General features: G+C 47.6%; 1 protein-coding gene and 1 long non-coding RNA gene across 6 annotated transcripts in view; one reads left to right on the top strand and one right to left on the bottom strand.

Annotated features, from left to right (window-relative positions):
- AGBL4 (AGBL carboxypeptidase 4) overlaps nucleotides 1-19036 on the top strand; it is a 1624959-nt gene extending 1605923 nt beyond the window's left edge. For 2 of the 3 annotated variants that reach the window (XM_082688346.1, XM_082688345.1), the window contains exons 12-13: nucleotides 2422-2518; nucleotides 8783-10175. In XM_082688346.1, coding sequence (XP_082544472.1) covers nucleotides 2422-2518; nucleotides 8783-8903 — 218 coding nt within the window. In that variant the 3' untranslated portion in view covers nucleotides 8904-10175. Of the gene's footprint in view, nucleotides 1-2421; nucleotides 2519-8782; nucleotides 10176-18852 lie in introns of those variants that run through there. The other variant, XM_082688347.1, reaches the window with a different exon arrangement.
- The window catches only part of LOC309843112, a 1054942-nt gene that overhangs the window by 687791 nt on the left and 345867 nt on the right, over nucleotides 1-21284 (bottom strand). The window lies entirely within an intron of this gene.

Raw genomic sequence — 21284 nt, 5'->3', positions numbered from 1 at the left:
TGACCAGTTCTGCCATTCTTGTAGTTACAAGTGAGTCACAAGCCCACCCAGATTCCAGGGGAGGAGATATGGACCTCAGCTCCCAATAGAAGGGCGGTCAAGGTCATATCCTAGAATAACATGGGAGACATTTTTGGAAACTACAAGGTGCCATACATAAAACGTGGCAGTGCCAGGATTCCAAAACTTCTGCCATGCCTTCTGAGCCAGTCGAGGAGACCTGTCCTTTTCCGTGTGGCCCCGTCACTCTTACTGTGAGCATACACAGTGGTGATGCGGTTTCCCCGAGCTGACTGGAGCCTGGCTGGGTGAAAGCAGCAGACCAGGGTCTGCTGGGCAGAGAGGCAATGCCCAATGCCAGCCTGTGAACTTTTTAAGGAGGAGGACAGGGAAGGTCGGTCACATCCAGAGGAAGAAAGCAGGTGGCAGCTGGAGAGCACGGTGAGCCTGCAGCGCGTCTCGCTGTCATAAACAACTTGTCTCGTGTTTTTCCTTCTCCCACCAGGCACTGGCCTGGGATGACTCAGTCCTTGACAGAAAAGGTGCCTTCGTGTTGAGAAACAGCCCAGGGTGGTAGAACATTCACTGCTCTGGAGTCAGACGTTCCTGAGTCGGAGTCCCAGCTCTACCTTTGCGGGCCAGGCAGCCTGGGATAAGTTCCTCAGTCTCCCCAAGTCAAAAGGAGATTAAAATGCCTTCCTCACTGGATTGTTTGAAATGTATACAAAGTATACATTTGTATACAAATGCATACATTTGTGCATTTGTATACTTTATATATATTTGCATACAAATGTATACAAAGTAAAGCACCGGTGCCATGCCATGCCAGGAACATGGGAGATGCTCCACAGATGCTCATTTCCGTGTCCTGGGCCGTGTCCAGCCCCAGCTCAGGGCAGTCTTGAAGACAGTGGTAAGAACTTTTTTGACCATTCCACAAGCGCAAGTCCAGCTCTGTGACTCTGGATGGAGTGGTGGCTGAGACCTATCCCCTGATGTGACAATGAAACTGAGGTGTCTGGGGACAGAGAAGAAGAAGTCAGCCCCATAAGACATGCTCAGGCAGGAAGCATGGCCTGGAAAGATGGGAGGGTGTGGGCAAAGGCCCGGAGGCAAAAGAGGTTCAGTTGCTGGAGTGTGAAGACCAAGGGCAGTGAAAAGGGGGACACCACAAGCACAAAACTAAGAAAACAAACAGGGGCCCAGCGAGGAAGGACCTTGGAAATCCAGTTCCAAAATTTGAACTTTAAAGGCAACTGGGAGCCACTTGGGAGTTTTACTCAGTTGGATGCAGGGGTTAGCTCTGCCTTTTATAGCATCCCTCTGACTGTTGTAGGAAATGGAGTCAAGGCAGGAAAGACTGTGGCAGGAAGACCCATTAGGAGGATGACAGTAATCCAGGGGACAGGTGATGCTGGCCTTTCCTAGAGGGACAACAGGGGAGTGATGTGGGCAAAGTCAAGAATGAGGAGGTTGCTCAACAGTGACAGTTCGGATGTTCAGAGCTGAGGGAGAGGAGAGAAGAGAGAAAGGCTTTCAATGAAGTCAGTTTAGAAGTCATGGAAGCATAGAAACAGAGCACCCATCATAGCCCTGGGGAGAGGAGTATCATGGAAGGCTTTGCTAAAGGGATATCATCTAACTGGAGAATTGATGAGCAAAAATTAGCCAAGGGAGGTGGGAAGGCACTTCAAACAGAGAAGATAGCTCATGTGAAGGCCCAGAGATGTCAGCTATAATGCACAGAGCAAGCACTCTCTGTTGTTGAATAGATGACTGGTCTGCCAATCCGTACTAAAGTGCCAATGGTTGATACAGAACTGGCCCTTTCTCCTTCTCTGGGGAGTTCGTACTTTAACAGGTCAAGAATCCTTGCCCTAAGTATTCATGATTGGTAGATTTCAAGGTAGAACAGGGACACTGGTGAGAGGATTTTACCATTGTCCCCTCTGGGATTATCAAAATAGATGACTGTTCCCAAAGAGTCAAACAGACCCTAGTCTACACACAACAAAGGATCTCTTGACCTTGGGTCTTGCTTATCTGTTTCCACCCTGAGCTGCCTGAAGCCAGATTGTGGAAGCCCAGTGATTCCCAAAGGGACGCAGTGTATTCTAGAAGCTATGAACATAGCTTTGAGGTAAGAGTACCCGGACCCATAACCTGATTCCTCTCCTTCCTAGTCCTGTGAGCCTGGGCAAATTATTTAGCTTCTCAGCACCTCAATTTGCTCATCTCTAAAATGAGGAAAATAATAGTATCTAACATTCTGTGAAGGTCAAAAAAGACAGGACCTACAAGAAGCTTAGAAGGATGAGTGGTGTCACTGTCTCTGTTCCTGCTGTTGTTATTACTGGCCCTCTTTTCATTCTGTCCCCATTTCCTTCCAAAGTTGCTCCTTGACACATGTGCTTGCAGATATGAAGCTGGGAAGGAACGTGGCAAGAACGTTTTTGGATTATTATCGGCTGAACCCGCTGGTCGAGAAAGTGGCAATTCCCATGCCGAGGCTTCGGTAAGTGACAGAGCAGAGCCGTATGGTTTGGGTCCTACTTAACTGGCTTTGTGTTCAGGGACAGCTTCCATCGGCTTCTCTCTGGCCCTCAGTTTCCCATCTGTGGTGGGGGAAAGAAAATCCCTCTCCTGGCCGCCAGTGGATGGGGCAGAAGAGCTCAACAGCATGTTTTGTGACTCTAAAGTATCATCACAGCATCAGACAGTACAGCAGCATCAGACAGTATCGCATTTCTGGGTCTCCCATGGGAGTCCATAGGGATGGGAGGTGCTGGGGACGGAGTGTCGTCAAGTTATTCTGGGTGTCTCCATATGCTACTTCATCTGGTAACTCATCCTCTAAGATTCCTACTTCATCCAGGCTCATAAGATTTCTGATTCCTCCCCAAGTGGGGACAATGGCACTTGCCTAGAAAGTTATCATGAGATGTGTGTTAAAGCACCCTGCACATTGTTAGGCATACATGTATCTGCAAAGGCAGGAGAGTCCCCTTCCCTCAAGATGTGAAGGTTCAGGGCTGGGGAGGACACAGCCCAGCCCTAAGAAATTTTACATCAGGTCTTCTGTTGGAATCAGCCTTTTGAGCCACTAAAGAGAAAAGGTCAGGGAATGAGTATCCTTTCAGAGGGCTAGAGCAGAGACCAAAGTGCTGTGCATTCCCATGCCTCCTGGAAGTAAGCCCAGTGAGCATTTGGACAGTGACTTCCAATGGCACCTAGAGTATGCTAGCCCTGCCCTAACTCTTGGCCTCATTGCCTACTCTCTAGTGATCCAGCCTCCCTAGAGGACGTAATGATGTCCAACTTCCTTCTGCCAGACCATTCTTCCCATTGACCTTGCCCATGAACTTGCCCATGTGCTTTGCTGCCTCAGGGCTTTACACTAATGCACCTTCCTCCATACCCTGTTATTAACAAAGACGCTATTAATCACTGTTACTTACTGAGCAAAGTACTTTTTGTACAGGGTCTTATTTATTCCTCATAGATATTATTACACCCCCCCCCCATTACAAATGAGGTAAAGGAAGCTCTGAAAGGTGAAAAGAATTGCCTGTCAAAGATATTTTGACAGGGCCGCCTGGGTGGCTCAGTGGGTTAGGCCGCTGCCTTCGGCTCGGGTCATGATCTCAGGGTCCTGGGATTGAGTCCGGCATCGGGCTCTCTGCTCAGCAGGGAACCTGCTTCCCTCTCTCTCTCTGCCTGCCTCTCTGTCTACTTGTGATTTCTGTCAAATAAATTTAAAAAAAAAAGATATTTTGACAGAGGCAGGATTTGATCCTAGGTTTGTTTTATTACGAAACTAGACTGAAGTCCAGCTAAGCTCCATCAGAAGCAGGAAGCAGGAAGCCTTTCTCGCTATCAGTCTGGTTTCAAATTCTGTCTCAGGCTCATGCTAACTTGGGATCTTGGGCAAGTTTATTGGCCTCCTGAAACTTTCTTTACTTACCTACAAAGTGGGCATAATAACTAAAACCTCTAAAGATTTTAAAGATTAGATACAAGCTGGGTATAGTGCCTGGCACTCAGTAGGTGCTCAATAACGTTTCCATCTCCTCTAGTTTCTGGGCTGCAATCCCAGATTTCCAACCAGCTCAATGTGGTCTGGGGCAAATCCCTGGACTTCTCTGACTGGGCTGGATGATCTCTCAGGACCTCTTTCCACCATGCTGTGAGGCCAAGTCTCCGCAGAGTCTGTGAAATAATATATTCTAACTCATCATTTAATCCATCCATTCTGGGTGGATTAAAAACACCTTCAAGGAGGATCAGATCAGCTTCTTCTCTGCTCCCAAGTGCCTAGACTGTACTGAGCATACATACCTGATTCCCTCCCTCCCTCGCTTCCTCCATTTAGGAAAACCAGCACTTCAAGCCAGGCCCCTAGAGGGAGGGAGGTGCTCCTGCTAGGCTGAATAAGTGATTAGGACATGGCCCTGCCTTTGAGGAGTTCACCCCTGGAGAAGGGCTCAGTTCCTTCTTAGAAGTCATTTTTGGTTGGTTAAAGTTCTTAAAAATTTAAAGCTTTATAATGCTCAAAAGCATTCTTGGAATCTCATTTACAAGTTAATTTGGGGATTGTCTCTCTCAGGTCCTCTGTCAGCCTGAATAAAACTATCTTGAACCTTCAGACTTTTTCCTAGCTTGTTGGACTTCCAGTGAAATGGTGCAGACACTCAGGGAGACTAGCAATGGCGCAGGCCCCTCTTCCCAACACGGATGAGGAAGTCGAGGCCCAGGGAGCACACAGCACTGGTCACAGCCAGGACTAAGCCCAAGCGTGAATGAGCAGAGTTCCTCTAGATAGGCAGGAGGTGGGGTCTGGAAGCTGGGTGGAAAGGCTGCAGGGAGCTCTCAGGGCCCCCAGTCCTACTGTTCATGGGGCCTCATGGCCCTTCCGAGCCTCTTTAGAAAAGAGCTGGAGAGCTCATTCCTCAAAGTGCACAGCCTTGAGGACTTGAGATAAATGCACCCGCCCTTAAATTAAGAAAAACCAAAGGAACTCCCCCTCCATCCCCACACCTCTGTCCCACCCAACTATGAATATCACTTAGCTCTCAGCTGGTCAGCAACTCTTGACAATTGAATTCTCAGGAGGATGCCAGGCTCTGATTCAGGACTTGAATACATCCCCTTTGTTTGTATTATTTTCCACCCAAGCATCAAATAACATAAGTGAAAGAGTAGTTCTGGTTTTAAAGGAAAATTACATGTTTTGACTCTAAATTAATCTTTGCTTTCTTTCATCTTTGTGGATAATTATAATTGTCAGTTTCCACTCAAGTGCTGGTGGGAGCCTGTTGGGTACCAGCCTGCCCTTCGGAGAGGGTCCCTGGGGAGGGCCAGCAATGTGGGCCCAGGAACACAGGTTCAGGGACCTGGTGTTGATGTCCAAAGCTGAGACCCCATGCTTATCTAGACCACAGTGACATAGCCACAGGGCTAAAGTTCAAAAGGTCCCATCAAGGTAGATGAAAATTAGGATAAATGAACAGGCGAGGTGAGCCTCTGTGAGGAAATCGAGCGTGAGCATGGAAGGTAGGCTGGTCTCTGAGTGTGAAGTGGGCTCAGGCTCAGCCATGGGCTGGGAGGGGGGGCTCCATGGTGGGGCTGGGATGTGTGTGGTGGAGGATGGGAATGATCATCTGCTCAACACACTGGAGCCCACCATGTGCCAGGCCATGCACTGGGTGCTGGGGGACATAGAGAGCCCCTGCCCATCGGGAGCCCAGAACACAGAGGAGAAAGGCATAAACACATGCAAAGACAACAAATAATACCAAACAATGTATGAAAGTGCTCAGCTACATACTAGATTGTACTCTTTCTCAAAAACCTTCCATGGCTGCCTATTACCTTCAGGGTAAGGTTCCAGCTCCTTTTCTTGGTATTCAGAGTTCTGGCCTACATCTCGAATGTCATTTCCCAGCACACCCCTTTGCCCGTGAGCACACTCTCCACCCCGTCTGCTTTCTACAGTTTTACACCTTATGCAGCAGACTGAGCAAGTCTATTTTCATGCCTTTATGCCTTTGTTCATTCTTTTTTTCTCTTCCTGAGATGTTCTCCCATTTTTGTCTCTAGATGGTGAGTTCCTACATGGAAATACATGATTTTCAAAGGCCAGTCTAAACATCACACCTCTCTGCTTCACTCTCTCTGTTCTCCATCTGAGAGAGAGCTGCTTCCTCTCTGCTGGATTTCTAACTGCATTTTGCACACACCTGTGGCACTGTATGTCCCATAGAGCATTGTCAAGGCCTCTTTGCACAACCAGCCTCTCCACTAGACCAGTTGCTCCTTAAGAAGCTCTCTTGAGTCTCTCCTGGATCTTTAGTGCACAGTGCCTAGCAGGGAGTAAATCCTGAATAAGCCCCCAATGTATGAATTATAGAGTGATAGAACTGAAGGAGTCCCTAAGAATTCTTGACTTCAACCCCTTCATGTTTTCGAACAGAAAAGCAAGACACAACCAGAAATTCCCCTCCCACACCACCGGGCCAGCATTTGGCAGCCAGCAGGAGTATCCCAAGAAGGCTTCAGGGAGGAAGTGGCATTTGAGCTTGATTTTAAAAAACATGTAGAACTTAGCTGGATGAAACAGAAAAAGGACAGAGGATGTTTCATGTTGGGGGTAAGGTGTAAGGCAGGAAGCGGAGCCTGAAATGGCGGTCTGAGGCAATAACAAGACCAGGATGTTTAGAGCAATGGAGACAGTAGAGACAAGAACGAAAGTTCATTTCTATCCATCAATCACTCCTCAAGCACCTACTCCATGCCAGGCGTGAATTTTGCTCAGGAATTACAGAGAAAAATCAAATGCGTTAAATCCACATTCTCATGAGAAAAACAAATAGACAAAAACTACCTAGAAATGGTTTGCTGAGGGCAAGGTACAAAGTACTGGGGAGGTCTTGAGAAAGGAGAAGCTTATTTTCTGGGAAGTCTGCTTCTCAAGTGAGCCTGGAGAGGTGGAGGAAGGTATCATAGGAAGAGGAACAGAGCCCAGATGTATGGGATATTTGCCTTCTAGTGCATTCTCTCTCTTTGCCCCCATCTTTAGTTACAGAGGCTCTTTGCCAATCAGTCTACACATTCACATGCCCCCTGTCCACTGTATACCTTCTGCCACACCCCCATCTACCTGGGGCTGCCCACCTGCGCTTGTACCTGAGATCGCCTCTCTAGGGGAAGTATGCCTTCCTTTACCCCCATGAAAACATAGCCACCTGATTTCCCATGCTCCCTGTGGGTGTTAAGAACCACACCCCTCAGTGACATATGAATGGCACCCTTTGCAAAGCTCACCCCTAACCCCCATTTATGAGGGCCAATGAGGCAGGAAGGACACGGGCTCTTGTGTGCTCTAGGGTGTCTTTGGGTACCAAGGTCTAGATGTATCTCACCCATGCGAGACATCCTTGCTGTGTTAGTCAGGTCCCTCAGCAAGGTTGGCATTGCAGGCAGGGAGGCCTCTTGGTGGGGGAGATATGTTAAGGCAACGTGTCCCTTTTGTGTGCCGCCACCTGTTACGTCTTCACCTCATTCATGACTCATCAACAATGAAGGAAAATGGGTACTCCAAGGTCAGAGCATGATGGGTTACAGGAAGTTGTTTCTTTAGTCCTAATTCAAAAAGCCCAAGAGAGCTTCTGTATTTATGGTGTTTGCCACTTTCTATCATGCTTTGTAATTCTTTTTTATTTTGTGTAGTCATTGTGTGCAACTGTGTCCTTTACTAAATTGTAAGCAGCCTGTAAGCATCAATGTCTGACTCCTCTTTGTCATGTCCAGGGACCATAAGACCCCGCTAAACATCTAGCACCATGCCTTTGTAAGTCACAGCAGACAAGGGAGGACATTAAGGGCATTTACTCATATTATTTCATTTAACCTCACAACACCTCTGCAAGATTAGGATGTTTTATCTCCATTTTACAAATAAGGCCCAGAAAAGTTAAATAACTTTCCCAAGATCACACCCTTCATCATAGCCAATCTGGAAATTCAGGTGAGTTCTTTCTGGCTCTAAAACCTACTCTTCCCACTGCAAATGAATCTTGGTCCAACACATGAATGAATGGCACAACGTAATAAACGAACAAGGCCCTTTATGAGGGAAAATGCAAAAATGGACAAAACTTGGTCCCTGTCCACAAGGAGCTCATCGGGTAGTGTGTGAGCCAGACAGACAGAGGACAATTATTGAAGAATAGTGTTAAGGGTGTGGCATTGGGTGCTGGGTGCTATGACTCAGAGACGAGCCAGACATACTTCCACCTCCCAAGGTCACCCAAGCTCATGGCAGAGACAGACCCCTGTGAAACGCCATACTTAGGCTATTCTGAGGAACGTAAGGGCAAGTCTGGAGCCCGCGATGGTTTTGAAGAGGATGGGGTCCCGAGCTCCCCCCGGATATGGATCTTCTGTGTGTCCATCCTCATCCCATTATGAGCTGGAGAGGATGGATTAGAATCAAGGTGGAAATGTGGAAGAGTTGGAGCTGTAGTCAGTCGGGTTTTTTCCAGAAGCAGAATGATACAGAGCATCCATCCATCCATCTACCAGTCAATCATTGAGCCATGATGCCTGCTTTGGACCAGGCTCTGGGCTGGGCTCCTGGGACACAGAGAAGAGGAAGACGAGGCCACTGCTCCTGGACAGTTACAGTCCAGAGGGGGAGATACACACGACAGAAATGATTTCGATCTGGTGTATATATGCGCTGTCTTTCTTCTCTCTTTCTGTTATCCCTCCTTTGCAGGAAGGAAAAGCCCCCTCCTTACAAGCACCCACTCCTGCGGGGCCCAGCCAGCAACCACCCCAACGGCAAAGGGGACAAGAAGAGCTCCGTGAACCACAAAGACCCTTCAAACTCTTTTTAAGGACATGGAGTCCGGGGAGGTCTTGTGGAGACAGGAGCATGCATTTTCTGCTGGGGCATGAAATTAATCACCCTTCTCTAGTTTCCAAGATCAAGGGTGCAGGATAATGAGTAAGCTAGTGAAAGAGAAGGAAAAAAGGAGAAACCTCACCATCAATTTTCCCTTTTACCAATGGAAAATCAATTGTGGGACTTCAGCTTAAGGCTCAGGAACAAAATAGGAGGCTCAAACCAAGCGAGTACAGATGCCATTTCCACAGCACAGAGGTCCTCACAGGAAGAGGACAAGCTACATGTCCCTTTCAAGAGGACACATCTCAGGTCAGTGTTTTTGGAGTCCCTTACCTTCCAACATTGTATAACTACCATAGGCAGTTGCCTTCTAGACTAGGTGATGGTTGTTCACTGTTCTAGAAATGCACCGTCCATACTTGCTGATCCAAAACAACATCAATGACGCCTGCAACCCAAAGACAAATGTGCTGTTGGGAACAATAGGACAGAATTTTTGAAATCACAGTGGTTTGAGGCACACTGTCACTGTGTCTCTGAGCTGCATGCATTCCTGCAATGACTTGGGTAGTTGAATTGAAGCTTTAGCTCCAAAGACAAAAGGTATTGGTCACTCATTCCAAGAGGTCCATTGTGGTTCAGATCTCCAGATCCTAGCGCCAGGGACCAAATCCTGAAGACGTGGGTATGGATGCTCTGCGGTGGGGGAAGGCTGACTGCCAGGTGAGGAAGACGCAGAAGACAGGAGAATGCCACCCCCCACCCTCCACACTCCCACCCGCCGCCAAGCAGAGGGCTGGTAAAATAAAACCGCAGCAGTAGCAGTTCCCAAGGGGTTGGGGGAGCTAAATATTGTACATTTTTCTAAAGAGTAAAGTGCCTTTGTATGATGAATGGGTCCAGAGGAGTCTGCTCCCTTCCTGTCCGTGAAGCAGGCAGGCTGAGTCACCGTGACAGCCTGCTAATTAAAATGACCTCCCGGAAATGAGGATTCGGAGATGGGGAGAGGGAGGGAGGCTCAGGGGAGATAGGGCCTTTAGCACAAAGCTCCAGTTAAGCCTTCTTTTGCGTTGGGATGGGGAATTTTTGAAGTTTGCTGCAAAAATCGAGAGCAAAGCTCGTTCTCCCTTTGCTTATTGGTTTTCAGAAATAATAACAAAGAGCCATATGTTAGTTGGCTACAAATGTTGTATTGTATATACAGCTTCTCCTCTGGGCTCTTGTTGCCCAGAGGAACACGAATAAAGTGGTTTATGCATCTCTTCTGTTCCTCTGAACATTCTTGGCACCCTTCCATTTAGGTCTTCCCCTCCCACAGGAACAAACCAGCCAACCCAAATTTGGTGTGACTCGCACGTTGCTGTCAGGGACTCTGTCATCAGGGATAAGGAAGAACAGTCAAGACTTGACTTTCCAGCAGTTCCTGTGTCAGAGTCCTGGGGAGCTGAGCTGAGTGTAACCAGCTCAACATGAGCCAAGAGCCTGGCAAGTCTTTCAGAAATGATAGCATCTCTTGAGGCAGCACGGAGAGAGGCAGACTGCATAAGTCAGGCACAGTGACAGTCCAGGTCTAGCTTCCCTGGTCAGACCATTTCCATAATGTTGGGGCCATATTTAGGCCCCACTGTAAAAACTGCATTCATTAACTGGATCACAGGCCTCACAAGTCCTAGGTATGCTAGCAGTTTAAAACCAAGGACTGGGACCCAGGCACCTCTGGCTTCTTACTCTGCATTCAGACCCTGGTTCTGTCTTTTGATATCTGTGTGATCTTGGGCAAGTTATTCAATCTGTCTGAGTTTCTGTTTCCTCCTGTAAGATGGTGATAGTGATACCTGCCTCATTGCAGTTGTGATGTGGGTCTGGGAAACGTCGGCAAGGGCGAGCAGTAAAAGTAAGCTCTGTTCTTTGGGATGTCATCAACACGGTGAGGTATCTGCAAATCATTTACCATTGGAAATGGAGGAGGAGATGTGCTGTTTATCCCTGAGATGAAAGAGGAGAGGGAGTGGGGGTAGGAAAGTGAGATCACAATTTCTAAAAAGGTGGAAAGACCATCTTGGACATTCTTCTTGTCCCAAAGAAGCAAACCTGTGTTCTGTGTGGTCAAAGGTAAGAACCAAATCCAGGGGTGTAGTTTCAAGAAGATGGATTGCAGCTCAAAAAATGGGGGAAACTTTCTAGTGAATAGAGTTGCCAGCCATTGGATGGGTTTCCTGGGGAAACAGTGAGCTCCCCATCACCAGATGTATGCAAACATTCAGAATGAACATCTGTCACAGAGGAAATGGGAGAGGTTCCTTCTCTGGGGGGATGCTGGATGCTCTGTGGCATCCTCTCCTGGTCAATAACTCTGGGAAGGAATGGCTTGAGGCAGGTGGTTACATGCCTGATGTCAGAGAATGGCGTTTACAGTATAAAAAGTATCATTTAATGCAAAACAAATGACATTAAATGTCTCTGAATTACAGCATATGGACCCTGCTAACATTTAGAATTCCTTAAGAGGGAAAAATGCGTAGCTATAAGGCAGACTGTAGGATATGTTTGCAATAGGACCACCTGCTTCTTTCCACTGACAGAGTAGAGAGGAAGGGGCTATCCAAGAGACCAGGGGTTGCCAGTGGACCTCCCTGGGACCTTGGCCTGCTCAGCAACTCCCTAGCTTTCTAAGACCCTTTCTACCTGTGGTCTCTATTTAGAGAGGAAAGATTTTAGCAATCTGGCAAGTCAACCAGTCAGAAGGTACTAGCCCACCCAGCCCCAGGTGGGGGTGCTCCAGACTCTCTTCTTTCCTACCCATCTTCTTGTCTGCCTCTACCACAAGTAGGTAGGGGGGCTACCAAGCCAGTATTCCAAGGAAAGTGAAATAACTCTGCCAAAAGGAAGAGTGGAGAGAGGAGAGACATGCCGGGCTTTCACTTGGCTCTCACACGTATCTCCATAAACAGTGCCACTTTTCTCTCCACGAGTCCAGATGCTCACAGACAAGACTAAGGGTCTAGTTGCCCTCAAAAGCTATGGTAGACAAGCCAGTAGCCACCCAGATTCTTTGTGCAGCAGCCTATAGGAGAGGGGCGCCTGGGTGGCTCTATAGGAGATGCTCGGTTGAGCATCCGATTCTTGATTTTGGCTCAGGTCATGATCTCAGGATTGTAAGATTGAGCCCACATCGGGTTCTGTGCTAGATATGGCACCTGCTTAAGATTCTCTCTCTCCCTCTCCCTACACAACCCTCCAACACACACACACACACACACACACACACACACACACACACACACACACAGAAACACACACACACAGAAAGAAAAAAAAGAAGCCCACAGCAGAGGCTGAGTCACCTCCCTCTGATGACAATGCCTGCAGTAGCAGGGGACCTTTAGCTGGTAGCTTGCCCTATGATTCAGTGACATACCTGAGACCTGCCTAAGAGGATCCTGACTCATTTTCCTAAGTAGTAAGGGCAGCGCCAACCATGAAGTCTGGAGTGATTAACATTTGTTGGGCCTTAATTCATTCATCTGTCATGTATTCACGGGGCATTTTTTGTGTCCTAGGCATCATGCTAGACACATTTGCATCCACTGCCTTATCTGATACTCCCAACAGTCCCTCTAGGTATCATTTTCTATTTTGCCCAGGTAACAAAATTGAGACTCCTAAAAGTAAAATCCTTTGTTTGCATTCATCTGGCTAATGAGAATCTGGATTCAAACCCAGCTCCCTTTCCACCACTGTACACTGGACAGTGTCCATTGGTTTCTAGGGAAAATCAGGTCAAAAGAGAACAGGTATAAGCAGATTAAGAAGTGACCAATGGCATCACTTAGACATGGTGTGGAATGGGGAGAGAGGCAGGGAGCATGAAAGCTTCCAGGTTGGATGTGTGAGCAAGGACTTCAGGACTTTTTCACACCAGTAGCTGAAACCCTGTCTTCTTCCATCTTGCTCTCACACACCTGTCTGAGTTCCCGCTGGGCACTCCAACAGGATAGGGTTTGGGCAAGTAGTCCATTTATCACTCGACATGCAGAGGCTTCTATATCTCCCAGGGCTCCTGGAAGCTCAGCAAGGTAGTCATTGCAGGACCCATCCTGGCACCCTCTGGGTTACAGACCTCGTGCAGATAATCTAGTTCAGGTGCTGTTATCACTCTCTCATTCTGGAGTGTGTGAGCTGAGACCACAGTGTCCCCTGATTGTTGTTCAAAAGTCGTCCTCTGAGTCTTGCCTCCTAAGCATTTGAAGGGCGCCAGCTCAACCAGAAGGGCACCAGGGCAGACAGAATAGAGGAGACAATCTAACGTAATAAGAACAGCCTGGGCTTAAAAACTCAGACAAACTATAATGTGTATCCCAGCTCTTCCATCAACTCGCTGTATGGCTTTGGGCAAAAAATTTAACCTCTTTAAGCCTTGGAATTCTCCTCTGTAAAATGGGAATGAAAACCTACCTTCCATAGTTATTGTGAGGTTTAATAGAATAAAATCTATGTACAAGAGAGTGCCCATAGTTAATACCATATTGTGCAACCAGATGTTTGTTAAAACGGTAGATTTCATTTTAAGTTCTTATAGTGCAACAACAACAACAAAAAAACAAACAAACAACAACAACAACAACAACAGCAAAAGACAGCACCAACAAAGCATTTGGAGGTGATGGAGATGTCTATTACCTTGATTGTGGTCATTTCACAGATGTTTGCATAGGTACAAACTCATCAAATCATATACGTTTAATGTGTGCAGTTTTTGTATATCAAACCTCAATGAAAGCTATCTAAAAACTATATCTACTGTATATATCTACAAAATACATGGCAGAGAGTGGAACTCTTCCCCCAAATCACCCCCATCCCTGTTCACTCCTCACATGTTCACTAGGGTTGAAAATCCCTTTTCTTGGAGCCAAAGTTCCCTTTAGGCTCAGAAGAAGTACAGACGGGAGTATAAAGTTTTTCTGAGTAGAGGACAGGGGATTAGAGAAGTGTCCAGAAAGGTGACAGTCACACCCAGAGATCAATGTCAGGGCCAGGGACCTAGGTGTCATTTACCTCTGCGGCTTTAGCATGAACACAGATTGTTCAGCCAAGCCTGTGCTTGCTGAGTGTGGAATGAACAGATGTTGGGTGGGTGGGTGGGGGGTGATGGGAGAGACCTGACCCCGCGATGGAGAGGAAAGAGGCTTTGTAAGTTGTGGTTCTGAACAGGGGAGAAGACGGTGTTGGACCCAACAGTCTCCGAGCCTGAATTGAGGCGGAATTGACGAGACTAAAAAGAGAAGCGGGTATAGGTTCTGGGAGATGTCTTGTTTTATTAAAATAACAAAGGAGTTTTCACAGGATTTCTAAGAGGGTCTTTCCACGTTGCCTTCTCGGGGATGGACTCTGAAGTTCGAAGTGCTGTGCTGGCTGCAACAGTGCCTCCCAAACTCTCTCCCCTGTGTCAGCTCTTCCCACTCTCACCAGACTCCGGACACGTGCTGGACAGGGCTTACCTCCCCATCTGGCAGATGAAGAAACTGCGACCAGTGCCATCAAGTCTCTTGCCTGTAGTCCGCAGCTGGGAAATAACTGGGACCAGGGATAGGCACAAACCCGCCTCTGACACACCCCACTACGCTTTGGCTCAACCCCAAACCTCAGGGCTAAGCCGTCTAGTTCAGAAAGTCATTCTTGTGACACCTCTTAGAGCTCCTTGATGCTCACAATTTGCTTGTCCCCAAAGACCTGGGATCTATTTTTGGCTGACCTTAGGTCAATCTTAAATCCCAATCCGCTTCTCTACCTGGCATCAGCTGTCTGGGTTAATATCTTCTTTTTCCACCTAGTTGCCTGGGCTAGAAGCCTTGTCACTGTGTTAACTCCCTTCTTTTCCTCACCCTGCACAGCCAGCCAGTACCCCAGGCCCATTGCTTCTGCCACCACAATGGGTGTGCCCACAAGTAGTATCATGGAGTGACTTTGGGGTCCCTAGACTCAGGATTCGATCTCAGCTCCACCACTGGCATTTTGGCCTTGTGAATCATTTGTAAAGCAGTTTACTTTCCTCCTTGTTAAAATGGAGACATGCTACTTCTGGCAGGACTGTGGTGCCTCTACTCTCCCTTCCTCTCCTCTTTCCATGCACTCCCGCCATCATGTCCTACCTGGATTGCTGTAACATCCCTCTCCACCCTGGCTCCAGAGGCTGGCCTGTTCATCACTGGCTCTCCCCCCAGGGGTGCTTACCAGATCTCTATAAAACATGACCCCACCTTTAGGGCACCTTTTCAGATCAAATGTCTGGGGTAAGCCGGGATGTCACCCCACTTTTGTATCTTTCATACTGCCCTTCTTATCAGTTGCTGCATCCTGATGGTTCTGCCCACTCAGCATCTCTCAGATCCATCCACCATCTCTACTTCCCTTAACTAAAGAAAATTCTTCTTATCTTTCAGGACTTAGCTGGGCTAGCTCAGCTCCATGGCATGCCCCCCCACCCCAGTCTCGATTTGTAATTAACTGCTTCCTTTTCTTGTGACTCCCAGCACATATGTTTCTATTCATCCATTCCTCCACTCCCGCAGGGATTGGGTTTGACTGGTCTCCGTACCTCCCGTGACACCTACCGCACCTCTTGGAATGTCTGAGGTGCTCAGCAAGTGTCACGGAACACAACAAAGAATGGCTCAAATCCAGAACTCCATCCTGAGCTTATCCTAAGAGCTGGGTCTTGATTCCAGGCTCCCCTTCCCAAAGCCCTGAGCTCTCAGAGATGTTCCACCGCTCAGGCTTCTCCCCTGGCTCCCCTTCCCGACAGAACGGACTTCCAACTCAGCACGAAGGGCGGCGTGGTCAGCTTGGCCTGGGACTTGGAGTCCCCGCTAGTCTCCGAGACCCCATTCTCTTTGGGGAGGTGGAGGAGATGGATTTACTTCATCTCTAGTCCCCTCCTGAAGGCCATTCTTTTTGGGAGCTCAAGGAATGAGGCCATTTTTCTTCTAACAAGGAGGAGCCTGGACATCACCGGACTGCAGGGCTGCCCTTCTTGCCATGTTCCCTCCCTCTACCCTTTTGTGGGCTGTCCTCAGACTAAAAAGACCAAATACATTTCATTATATAAAATGTGGGTTTATAAAAAGCCTCCGGGAGCTCCCTGCTCTGTTTGCGTGCCTGTTATGGCCTCGTTTCGCCTCATGTGTCTGATGAGCCTGGCTCTAGCACCATCCGCAGCCAGAGGTCCCTGCCCACACTCGGGGCTGCAGTCTCTGCCTTCACAAGGGAGCAACCCTTGGGCTGGGAGCAGCAAGAGAGAGGTTTTTCCGGGAGGGCAGGCTGGGCTGGTCCAGAGGAGGCCTAGCGCCTCTGTTAACACACCCCGACCCTATTCCTGCACCTAAAGGTAGATACTGCTCAGTGGCTATATGGAGATTTCCCACTGAATATCCCAAAGGTTTCCTCTGCCCCCAACCCAACCCACTTCCCACCCCGAGGATTCTAAGTGGAAAGTCAGAAGGATTTGAAGACAAGGCTGCTGGAAACCGCTTCCAGCTCTGATCCTGCCGGGCTCTGTGAAGTTGCATAAATCTCTTGCCCTGTCTTCAGTTATCCCAGAGCTTCACCCGCTTTCCATTGCATACTCCTAGATACGGGTGCCTAATCCTTAACCAACCTGCTCTTATGTGCTGGGAGGATCCGGAGAGGATGAACGGGAATGGTCAGGATTCTGGAAAAATACTTGCCAGTACTTTCTCTCCTTCTTCTGGGAAGGGGAGAACTGTCATAAAGGCTACTACTTGGCCCATGCCTTGCCTTTGACCAGGATCGTCCTGTCATTCATTCTTCCAACAAACTTGATTAAATATCTTACATTCTCCGGTCACTTCCCATTCCTCTCTGCAGCCCTGATTCCTACGTACCCTTCAAGACCTCTCCTCCAGGAAGTCTTCCCTGATCTTCCAATCCACCTAGACAGCTTTCCCTCTGAACTTCTACAGAATGATTGTTTAAAATCTCATTTGGCACTTAGCAATAGTTTCATATTTCACTTTTTTGTGTGCAGGAGCTCTGTCTTCCCAGCTCAACTTGGCATTGTTCTTGGGGTCTTACTCATTGCTCAGGTCCCAGGGCCCCACATGAGGCCAGGCAGAGAGTAACCCCTCACTGACAGTTTCTAGTATTGCTGCTGCTGCTGCTGCTGCTGCTGAGAATGATGAGGATGCCTGCTCGGAGCAGAACATTTCTATAAGGGTGACCTCCCTCCTTCCCTCCCTCCAGAAGTTCATAAATAAGGGCCACCCCTGATACTTCCCCGGGAAAGTGGAGCAAACCTAGCTTACAGGCCCATAGAGGAAACTGTCGGACTTTAACTCTAAGAGCATCCATGGGAAAGAGGAAAAGAAAGGAGAGAAATGGGGAGAGAGACTGGGAGAGGTGAAAGAGAGAAGGTGATTATGTTGGATTTGAGTGTGTGTGTGTAGTATATTTGCACTGTTTCGTAGTTGTGAATGTGTGTGTGTGTGTGTGCGCGCGCACGCGCGTGCACGCTTTACTGAGTATAAGTGACATATCATTGCAGATTCTCAGCACGTTTTTACATCAACTCCTACTCAGAGGTCCTGGGTTAAGTTTCTGTTTGAAATTCTATCTAATCTCTCAGCATTTCATTCATATTAATGGGTTGCCCTTTCTGCCCAGCCTCCCTGGGACTGTGCCCAGCAGGATGTCAAGGCTACCTCTCTTCCCAGTCCCAGTGAAGGCTGACGCAGATCCCAGCCAGGCCAGTCCCTGGGATGGAAAGTTTGCCAAGAGCCCCTTTCCTGACTCCTGTGGTGGGTGAACTCATTTAGGTCTCTTTTTTGTATCTCAGCCTTGGGGTTCCTGTTTTTTTTCTCTTTCTCCTTCTTCAGTCCAGCCTCGAGGAAAGGTAAACACAGCAAACAACCCTGGCATGGTGTGGTGTGGTGTGGTGTTATGAAGGGAGAGGAGGAACCCATAGCCCCCCCCCTCCCCGTCCCAGCACCTCTCCAGATTGCTCCCAGATTGCTGGATGCTGTGGCTCTGGAACGCTCATTTCTGTTCAATTTCGGAGAGCCTGCTCTAAGCTGAACTGAGTACTGGGCCATGGTCAGAATGGAGGGTACACCCTTGTGAAATAAATACTTGATGGCTCTGGCCCGTAGAGCAGCTCCAGGGGGCTGGAGGCTTTGACTTTGTGGAGATGGAACACACAGGATGGGGACTTGCCCACGTTAAGCCTTGGTGATCACGCATGCAGTAAGTTTAACATTTATTCATTCATTCTCTTGTCCATTCATTCATTCACCCTTAGGCAATCCAAGTGGTTTGTCAGAATGAGTGTTAGCCCAGATGCCTGGATTCAAGCCCGAGTCACCTGCTGTCATCTTTCCCCTCCCAGCCTCATTCTGACCTGCAGAATGGAATTGAAGAACGATTGCTGTCCCTGATTCATCAGATTACTTTCAGGAACTTCAGGGGAAATGGCTGTAGTGGGGAGTAGGCATGAATAGCCTCTGTGTGCACCCATTCTACAAACATACCATACAGGAGGGGAAGAGGGCAAGGACGGGGACTTCAAAATGTTCCATCTGATAGAGATAGAACTGGAAGGAAAAAAATCTAATCCCAGCCTACTAACACTGACATGCCTTTAGAAAAGTCGCTTTTTCTCTTTAAACCTCAGTTTGCCCATCTATAACATGAGCCTATTGAAGTAGGTGTTCACTGAGGAGTTTTGCCATTTGGGGGTTCTGGGAACCCCCCCTCTAGTCCCATTGCCTACCCTGAAAGATGGTCTCATAGTGACCTTGAGAAGCATGTCAGGTTGCTAGACCCTAATGCTATAGACAGAATGTCTACATAATATTTTTTTCATACTTGGTTCAGTGGCGTGGTGGTGATGCCAGCCCCCCAAAGATTCTCTCTGTCCTCAGACCTGATGCCGAACCAGACCCCTCTGGAGAGATGAGTACAGCGGGTGACACGGCGAATCTCGTATACAGAAGGTGCAGTGCTGCGGACCTAATTAACATCACCGTGTAACAGACACATCATGGAGCATGCTTGAGCTGCCAGACAGGATAAATAAAACAATGCTTTATCTTAGGTCTTGGTTAACAGTGAGTAACTAATAGACTTGTGCATTATTTACTATGCTTCACTTCACAGACCCGCTGTGGCTGCCCGAGACCCCATGAGAAGGCACGCCCTGATTTCAGGGGTGTGCTTTATAGATTGTTTTGCTAAGCAGCTAGAGAACTGGGACCCTGACTGGGTGTTGTAATAGACTTGTGTAGCGAGGTGGGCACAAGAGTGTGTAGACCGTGGTATCTGACAGATCCACTTGAGATCAGCTGTGCCACCCTGTAACCTTGAGCCCCTCTGTGGACTTCGTTTTCTTCACTTATAGGATTAATTAATGCCTGGATCAAAGGAGGTTTATGAAGAATAAACGGCATGATGTGAACAAAGCCCCTGGCAAATGGAAGTGTCCCTTCAAGGGTAGCTATTATTGTTAGCCACATTCATGTTACTCTTATGCTCAGTCTTCACAAGGTAGTCAGTCAAGCGATCGTCCTGGCACCCATGCTTGGAGGCTATGATCCCTCATTATAAGTGGATGATGTGGTAACAGGGCCTTTCTCCATCAGCAGCAGGTGGTCATTTGTCCACTTCTAACAGTGTCCTCCTCCCCCCTCATTATATCAGCATTGATTCATCCATTCATTTGTTCATTTATAATGCCTGCCATGCTATCTTAGTTTGCGTTCCTCCAAAGGCAGAGGCTGGGACAAGCACCTGAGAGCAAGTAGTTTATTTGCTAGGAGATACGTGGAAGCAGAAGTAAAGGAAGAGGCCAAAGTGAGACAGAACAGGGACAAAACCCAGTAGAGGGTGTGCTAATAAGCTCATTACCAACTGTGGGGGAAAGGGGACTCAGTCCCTCTAGTGGCTTTCTCAGAAATTGTATAAAATCTCTCCCCAGAGTTCTCTCCCCAAAGGACAGGGAGACAGTTGAGGGTTGCCTTCCTGGGTGTAAATCTCCCTTCATTTCTGGGTTGCTTCTCTGCAAGGCTGATCTGAGGCAGCCAAGGTCCAGCCAGATCAAAGATGTACATGGAACTGTGAACTATGGCTGTGCTGAAATCAGGTGGGCTGAGGAGACATGGGGCAAGAAGCACAAGCATCTGCTACACGTAGGCATAGGAGAGGTGCCTTGTCTTTGCTATCTCATGTCTAGGAAGTTCAGTTCTGAGTTAAATCGGCATCCCAAGAATCAAGGACAGTGCCCACATGGAGTTGCACACCCAGTGAGTATTTGCTGAGTGGAAAGATAGAAGGATAGATGGATGGTTGGATGGACATATGGATGGTTGATCAATATTTTCCTTTATAAGAATAATTTCTGCCTACAAATGTGTGGGGTAAACTGAGGTTGTAGGAGGTTGGATGCAGATGGAGTTTGATATATGAAGGTGCTCAAGATGGGGCAAGGGCAGGTAAGGCAAGGAGTCCTCAGGGGAAATTAATCTAGAGCTGGTTCAAGTAAAGTGGGGCCAAACAAGTCTATGATGTTAGCCTATCCACAGAGTTGCCCCAATCTGGCCCTTCAGCCTGGAATCCACACCACAGATGGAAGCCAGAGACGGAGCTGAATGAAAATTGTGAAGAAAAATAGTCATCGGGGCACCTGAATGGCTCAGTGAGTTAAAGCCTCTGCCTTCGGCTCAGGATCCTGGGATCCTGGGATCAAGCCCCGCATAGGGCTCTCTGCTCAGCGGGGAACATGCTTCTTCCTCTCTCTCTCTGCCTGCCTCTCTGCCTACTTGTGATATCTGTCTGTCAAATTAATTAATTAATTAATTAAAAAAAAGAAGAATAGTCTCAGAGCAGAATAAAAATGGAGAGATCCCAGGAAGACCCAGTAGCCTGAAGCTTTGACTCAAAGGATCTCAGATTTAAATACCTCTTAGGCCTTTGTGAAGCCTTGCCCTTACTAATTGTCCATGTTGCTATTGCATGAAAGCTGAATTTCCTGTTAGTACCTAGGGCCTTTGACCAGGAAAAAGGAAAACAAAAACAGAGTGTTTGAGATTTTATACATATTTTGTTTTTAGGCATCTTTATTTTTTTATTAGAGTTGAAATCTTGAAGTTAAAATCAATTTCTATAATTAACATTTCCTTTTTCCTGATAATATTGATTACTTAGAAAATTCTGAAATTTGAAAAATAGGAAAAAGCATGAAGAAAATAACTCACCACTACCAGGAGATAAATAACTTTTAATACATTTTAAACAAAATTGAGATAATTTTATATATACAGTTTTAGATATTTTCCCCCACTGATTTTTCTAGGTGGAT

Source organism: Mustela nivalis (genome assembly GCF_964662115.1).
Source record: "Mustela nivalis genome assembly, chromosome: 10".
In the NCBI taxonomy this organism is placed as follows: domain Eukaryota; kingdom Metazoa; phylum Chordata; class Mammalia; order Carnivora; family Mustelidae; genus Mustela; species Mustela nivalis.
This window is presented reverse-complemented; position numbering and strand designations above follow the sequence as displayed.